At 46.1% G+C, this 8,283-nt stretch overlaps 1 protein-coding gene across 1 annotated transcript; it reads left to right on the top strand.

Annotated features, from left to right (window-relative positions):
• The first annotated feature begins 2,251 nt into the window (after window positions 1-2,251).
• Window positions 2,252-8,026, top strand: LOC108666113 (secreted protein CSS1). The gene is made up of 3 exons (XM_018152926.2): window positions 2,252-4,533; window positions 4,577-6,051; window positions 7,354-8,026. Exons 1-3 carry the CDS (start codon window positions 2,252-2,254, stop codon window positions 7,842-7,844), a joined length of 4,248 nt encoding a protein of 1,415 aa, XP_018008415.2. The 3' UTR covers window positions 7,845-8,026.
• The last annotated feature ends 257 nt before the right edge of the window (window positions 8,027-8,283 follow it).

Below are 8,283 nucleotides of genomic sequence, written 5' to 3'. Positions count from 1 at the left end.
GAAGCGTCGACAGTCAACACGCTGTGCTCTGTAGCGTCGCCATTCAACACGCTGTCATCTGAAGCGTCGCCATCCAACGCGCTGTCATCTGAAGCGCCGACAGTCAACACGCTGTCCTCTGAAGCTTCGCCATCCGACACGCTATCCCCTGAAGCGTCGCCATACAACACGCTATCCTCTGAAGCGTCGCCATCCAACACGCTGACCTCTGATGCTTCGCCATCCGACACGCTATCCCCTGAGGCGTTGCCATACAACACGCTATCCTCTGAAGCGTCGCAATCCAACATACTGTCCTCTGAAGCGTCGCCATCCAACACGCTGTCCTCTGAAGCGTTTCCATCCAACACGCTGCCCACTGAAGCGTCGCCATCAAACACTCTGTCCTTTGTTGACGGATCGCAAGCTCATACGTTCTCTTCTGAAGCGTCGTACGTCAGCACTCTATCCTCTGAAACTTTGCCAGCCAACACGTTGTTCTTTGAAAGCACGTTGTTCTCTGAAACTTCGCCAGCCAACACGCTATCCTCTGAAACTTTGCCACCCTTTGAAGCGTCGCCATCCAACACACCGTCATCTGAAGCGTCGACAGTCTACGCGCTGTCCTCTGAAGCGAGGCCATCCAGCAAGCCGTCCCTCAACGCGTTGCTATCCTCAACGTCGTCCTATGACTCATCCCCAGCACGCACGCTCTTTTCTGCAGCATCGTACGCCAACACGCTGTCCTCTGAAACTTCGCCAGCCAACACGCTGTCCTCAGAAGCGTTACCAGCCAACGCGCTGTCCTCTGAAACTTCGCAAGACAACACGCTGTCCTCTGAAACTTCGCTAGACAACACGCTGTCTTCTGAAACTTCGCTAGACAATATGCTGTCCTCTGAAACTTTGTCAGCCAACACGCTGTACCCTAAAATTCTGCAAGCGAACACGCTATCCTCTGAAACTTCGCCAGCTAACCTCGTGTCTTCTGAAACTTCACTGGCCACTACGCTGTCGTCTGAAGAGTCGTCAGCCAACGCGCTGTCTTCTAAAGCGTCGTTAGTTTATACCCTGTCTTCTGAAGCGTTGCCACTCAGCATCCTGTCTCGTGAAGCATCGCTCCTCTGAAGCATCGCCAGTCAGCGAGCTGACCTCTGAATCATCGCCAGTCAGCGAGCTGTCTTCTGAAGGATCGCCAGTCAGCGAACTGTCTTCTGAAGCATCGCCAGTCAGCGAGCTGACCTCTGAATCATCGCCAGTCAGTGAGCTGTCCTCTGAAGTGTCACCAGTCAGCGCACTGACCTCTGAACCACCAAACGGCCCTTATTCGTCTGATGTGCCGGTCAGCTCGGGGCCGTCTGAAGTGCCGGTCAGCACGGTGTCGTCTGAAGTACCGTTCAGCACAGTGTCGTCTGGAGTGCCGGTCAGCACAGTGTCGTCTGGAGTGCCGTTCAGCACGGTGTCGTCTGAAGTACAGTTCAGCACGGTGTCGTCTGAAGTCCCGTTCGGCACAGTGTCGTCTGGAGTGCCGGTCAGCACGACGCCATCTGAAGCTCTTTTCGTTACTACGGTCGGTTATTTCACCAACGCCTCGGTCGGAGATTTAGGCTCCAGCGCTCTGCTCCGAGATTCGAACGGCAAACTCGGACACACAAATTCAACTGAAGCTTGGTTGTGGGGTCCAGAGGATAAATCTAAATTTGAAGTTTTTCGTCAATACCGTAATGAAACTAACTCCCTAAGAAGCATGACAGGGTCCGATATAGGATCAACTCCTCCCTCAGAAGATACATACGGAAATGGTACGAGTAAAACAATATCATCGTCAAATAGTAGATTCAATTCCAGTGCTACTAAAACACCGTTGGTCGCCTTTCCCCATTACGTTGCTAAACTCGGCTCAGATTCTATCGTGACAAAATATCGTAGCAGTCCAACATCCACGGCATCGGAACCAACAAGTATGAGCCGCGCTAGAGCTGAGTCGGAAGTAACAGAATTCAGCTTAATTACGAAAAACACGTCAACGTACCTCGCCGAACCAGAACTCATGAAAAATAAAGGAGAACAAGGCCTCAAAGGATCCAGTACAATAACAACGGACACGGCAACGGGCATTGCACATTCTAGCACAATTACAACTAATATGGCAACGGGCATCTCATATTCTAGCATAATTACAACTAATATGGCAACGGACATCGCAGATTCTAGCACAATTACAACTAATATGGCAACGGGCATCGCAGATTCTAGCACAATTACAACTAATATGGCAACGGGCATCGCAGATTCTAGCACCATTACAACTAATATGGCAACGGGCATTGCAGATTCTAGCACAATTACAGCTAATATGGCAACGGTCGTCGTAGATTCTAGCACCATTATAGCTGATATGGCAACGGGCGTCGAAAATTGGAGCACCATTGCAATGGATACGGCAACGTTTGTCGTAGATTCAAGCGCCATTACAACTGATACGGTAACGGGCGTTGCAGATTCTCGTACTCTTGCAACCGATATGGCAACTTTCGTTGGAGACTTCAGCACCATTACAGTTGATACGTCAACGGGCGTCGCATATTCTAGCACCATTCCAGCTGATACGTCAACGGGCGTTGAATATTCTAGCACTATTGCAACTGATGCGGCAATGGGCGTCGCAGATTCTAGCGCAATATCAACTGATACGGAAGCGGGCGTCACAGTTTCTAGCATTATTTCAACTTATATGGCAACGGGCGTCGCACATTCTAGCTTTATTACAACTGGTACGGCAACGGGCGTCGAAGATTTCAGCACCATTACAACTGATACGACAACCTTTTTAGCAGATTCAAGCAACATTGAATCTGAAACTGACAAACCTAACAGGACAACGGACATGGCAACGGACCTCACAGAACCAGGCATTATTGCAACCGACATGGCAACGGGCCTCATAGAACCAGGCATTATTGCAACCGACGTGGCAACGGACCTCACAGAACCAGGCATTATTGCAACCGACGTGGCAGCGGACCTCACAGAACCAGGCGTTAATACAACCGACGTGGCAACGGACCTCACAGAACCAGGCGTTAATTCGGACCTCACAGAACCAGGCATTATTATAACAGGTACGGCAACGGACCTCACAGAACAAGACATTACATCCGACGCTGCGACGGACCTCACAGAACCAGGCTTTATTGCAACCGACGTGGCAACGGACTTCACAGAACCAGGTATTATTGCAACCGACGTGGCAACGGACCTCACAGAACCAGGCATTATTGTTACCGACGTGGCAACGGACCTCACCGAACCGGGCATTAATGCGACCGACGTGGCAATGGACCTCACAGAACCAGGCATTATTGCAACCGACGTTGCAACGGACCACACAGAACCAGGCATTGATGCAACCGACGTGGCAAAGGACCTCACAGAATCAGACATTATTAGAACCGACGCGGCAACGGACCTCACTGTACCAGGCATTGTTACAACCGAAAAGGATATTGAATTAGCTGAATTCGGCACTCGCCTCGTTGACTCGATTTCGGTTAAAAGTATGCCTGTCGCAATTGAGGTTGTCGCTGCTCTTGGTTCCATGCAAGATAACGCATCTAGTCATTTAAGTTCCTTCACTAGAACTTATGATTATTTTTCAGGAATCAGCCGCCTCATTGAAACTGATATCACGAATACTGAATCGAGTATTATAGCGCCAGTTAGTTTAGCTGGATCTCGGGCCAGAAATGTAAATAAATCAGGCTCTGCGAAAAATATTTTAGAAGAAGACACAGAATCTACCTCAGAATACTCGGCCTCAAATATTGTCGGCGGATCGGTCCCTAGCACTGAAATCTTGGAAGAATATGGAGATAGTTTCTCGACTCCAGACGCCCCTCTGGAGTTCATTGCATTCAGGACCGCCTCTGGTGCCAGCTCTCTCCAGGTCAAAGCACTCAATCAGCCTGCACAGCGTCAAAATAAAAGCAGCTCGGCGAGTGGTGCATCGTGGCGTGGACTTGTCTATAGTACTAAGACTGAAGCCACAATTGGTTCCTACAGAAATATTTTATCTGACTTCACGAAACGAAGCGCAACGGGTTCAACTGGTTTCGTGACTACCACCGAAGACAATGAAAATATGTCTACTACAGAGGCTGTAATAGGCTTCAATGGTTCCTGGCTAACTCACGAGTCCTCAACGAATCTTACTGATTCCATGTCTGCTTCAGAGGCCTCAACGGAATTCCTTGGTTCCACTTTCGTTGCTGAAGTCTCAACGGTTTTCACTGGTTCCACATCTGCCTCTGTCGCCAAAACGGATGTCACGGGTTCCATGTCTGCCCCTGAGGTCTCAACGGACTTCACTGATTCCACGTCTGCCTCTGGGGCCACAACGGACTTGACTGATTCCATCTCTACGTCTGACGCCACAATAGATGCCACCAAGTCCACAATAGATGACACCAAGTCCACAACAGATGACATCAAGTCCACGACAGAACACATCAAGTCCACAACCGAACACATCAAGTCCACAACAGAACACATCAAGTCCGTAACAGATGACATCAAGTTCACAAGGGATGACATCAAGTTCACAACAGATGACACCAAGTCCANCCACCACTGACGCTCAGCTCACCACCACTGACGCTCAGCTCACCACCACTGACGCTCAGCTCACCACCACTGACGCTCAGCTCACCACCACTGACGCTCAGCTCACCACCACTGACGCTCAGCTCACCACCACTGACGCTCAGCTCACCACCACTGACGCTCAGCTCACCACCACTGACGCTCAGCTCACCACCACTGACGCTCAGCTCACCACCACTGACGCTCAGCTCACCACCACTGACGCTCAGCTCACCACCACTGACGCTCAGCTCACCACCACTGACGCTCAGCTCACCACCACTGACGCTCAGCTCACCACCACTGACGCTCAGCTCACCACCACTGACGCTCAGCTCACCACCACTGACGCTCAGCTCACCACCACTGACGCTCAGCTCACCACCACTGACGCTCAGCTCACCACCACTGACGCTCAGCTCACCACCACTGACGCTCAGCCACTGAATGTGTTATCTCAGCCACTTAATGCGTTATCTCAGATAGTAACACATCGCTCGGTTACAGTAACTCATCATGACTTTGTTTCCGCCATGCACGCTCCTTGGTCATCCACTTTGTCGTACGAAGACGTCACTCCGCTGTCGCCTGACATGAAAATTAGGGCAATATTGCAGCAAATGTGGGTTTCTTTGCGATTTACATCTAAAATAATGCATCTATCATGGAGAGAATGCAATGTCTCTTCATCTAGTCAGATGCACAGCATCAAACAAATAAACGCAGCTTTTCGTTGGGCAGTCAGTAATTTAATTCAGCTTGGAACTGGACCAGAATTGAGGTCGGAAAAGTCATCGGGCGATGCGCCGTTTGATCTCGTGCTTGCTGGCGTTGTGTGTTCAAATGAAACTTTACCGAACTTCATCTCGGCCAAAGTCATCCGTCTCGCTAATCCAATTTTCTATCTGACGATATATCAGCGTTTGATTGCTCAGCTTCGCTTAATTCGAAGTAATTTAACGTCTCAAATTTTACCTGATATGAAACTTGATACATATTATCACGCTGTTTACTACTTTTATGCCTATGTCACCAACTTAAAGAGGATGCTGGCCATTTACAACAACGGAATCAATTTACCGGCTGCAAATTTAGAATCAATGCAAGCTTCCTACTTGCAAATCGACTTTTTAGTGGACGAGTCACTCGGTGTTCTCACCAACGCAAAACATCGGCTTGTCAACTTCATAAAAAACTCAGTGGAGTACTGGAAGCTTGTACGACACGCGGAACTTTTCAGCAGGTTTATTAAGAAGTTTTGGCTCCCTAAATCTATCGCTGAGAAAGTGAGACGACTTCAGCAGCCTAGCTTGTATTTGGGTGCAGTTGAGGCATCTCTCATCGAAACCCTCAGAAGAACAACATATCTACTCTATCAACAACAACCAAATGATGAATCATGGCTAACCGACGATTTCAACAATCAATTTGGTAAGTTTTTTGTTCTAATTTTGTTAATATTCAGTGAATAGTCTGCAACACGTAATATGTGCATCGACGTTGTTCTTGGATCCACGGCTGCATGGGTGTGCGGTCCAGTGTGCCAATATCAAGTTTATTTCTCCACAAAATACGTTTCTAGCGCATTATCAATTGATTTATAAAGCTTCTGCCGTTCATATATATTTTAATTCTACGTTATTTACCAACATAAATTTTCTCATGACAAAATCGTATGTATATTTGTCGTAGGAAATGGCTAAAAGTCTGACACAAAAAATATATTGGGGTTGTTCGAGCGCGTCATCTGTATCGTTCCACGCTAATTAGTGTGTCGGGATATTCCTTGTGAATTTATTTTATGATTTTGGAATCTTGTAAAATCGACAAAAGAATAAGAGTGTTAGGCTTGAAACTTAAATGTGGAATTTCGTTTGTAAATTTTGGTATATTTCACATTTAAATTATGATACTGAGCGAGTGTAAATTGTAATTTTGTGAGTGTAAATTTGATTTAAAATAAGCTTGTTAGCCGGGATCGATAATTCCAGCAGTTTTAAATCACGTTATCCCAAATCCCGATAGTACTAAAACTAAATCATAATTACAAGAGACACTTAAGAGCCCAAATCTTTCATAGATCACCTATCTCACGCTCGGGACAGAATCTACTCTACTTTTTGTTCCGTCTTCTAAACTGATTTTTGTATACAATATTCATATACAATTTCATTTTTTAATCCAATAATTTTCCCCTAGTTTTATACGATAATTTCAATGTGCAAGTCATTTCCCAACACTAGAAGTATCATGAATATATTTATATTTACGGCGCCTCCTTATATCTTATATTGACCGCTTCCCCCCTTATATATAAAGCGCAGGGCAACAACACTCAAGAAAACAGACACACAATTTTTGACAAATATATGCAAGAATATAGTTCAAATTATTCGTATTTTATTAAATTTTAAGAGGGAGCACGGCGCTGAATGAGGGTTTGAATGGTCAGATCTATAGTTGCGCAACTTTAGTTTCAAAATTACTTATTGAATTCTGGATTATATGCTTGGATTAATGACCGGATTTCGAATAAAGGTATTTTCAGATATCAAATTTTATGTATCGCTGGCGATGCTGGGCTAAACTGGTATGGATTCCATACGACCATCAATCGCTTCCACTTTATTGTCAAGATGAATAGGCTGCACAACTTCTAGCCTTATCATTTGTGCAAATGACCGGATTTCTGCAACAATTCGTATCCGTAATCATACCATTTTATATTTCCAGTTGCCGTCAACTCTTCGTGCAGTAAAATCGATAGAAAAAAATTGGAATTGAGCCTGGAGGCCCTCAGTAACGCGTCTGCATACCTCACCCAAGTCGATAGAATTGCATTGAACAACTCGGTTTCCAAAGAAGATTGCCTACGCAGTCGACACTTCTACGAATTCGTCGAGGACACCATTGACGTCACCACAAGCATTTACAGCAGTATTGCCGAGTCTACCATCTCAACAATAACTAATCTCAATCAATCAGTGTTGGATAGAAACCTGATTAATTTAAGTGCCGTGTCTGCTTTATCGCTTATTTACTGGACCCCCTCAGACCTGAGACAAGCTCTACGCCAACTGTCCTCCTCCCCAGCCCGCACCAGGGCCGCGCTGTCGACCGCAGTGCTGGCGGCGCAGCTCCGACGCGTCGCGTCACAACACAGCGCCGAGTGTCAACCTGGTGAACAATATTTAAATAATTCAACGAGATCGACTTTATTCTGACATCTCGAGCATTCGTAAAATAATTTGTTGTATATCAAAGCTTATTCAAACTCGAAATAATCAAAAGCAACATGTGCTAAGCACTTCTTGCTTAAATAGGCAGTGGGAGTTAAAAAATTTTAATTTGTATAAATCTTGCATTTTCTGTTTGTAGCTACACGTAATAAAAAGAAGCGTATTGATTCGGTACTTTTCCTTCTTCCACATAAGCGTTTGTTCGAATTCCAGAGAATTGAACTCATTATATTCGTAACTCGCATTAGAGGTTTTCCCATGCAAGGTGGAACAAAAACGTACCGGCCTGGAAAATCAAGACTTCGTTACACAGTCCGTCAGTCCACCGATTTTTGGCAGCAGACATTCGGGCGTTCATTATAAATAACGAATTTTGTAATATATCTGTTCAAACATGCATTGAGTCAACATACAAAAATAATTT

Source organism: Hyalella azteca, unplaced genomic scaffold (assembly GCF_000764305.2).
Source record: "Hyalella azteca isolate HAZT.00-mixed unplaced genomic scaffold, Hazt_2.0.2 contig40, whole genome shotgun sequence".
In the NCBI taxonomy this organism is placed as follows: Eukaryota; Metazoa; Arthropoda; class Malacostraca; order Amphipoda; family Hyalellidae; genus Hyalella; species Hyalella azteca.
The sequence above is the reverse complement of the archived record's forward strand: the minus strand, read 5'-3'. Positions and strand labels throughout refer to the sequence as shown.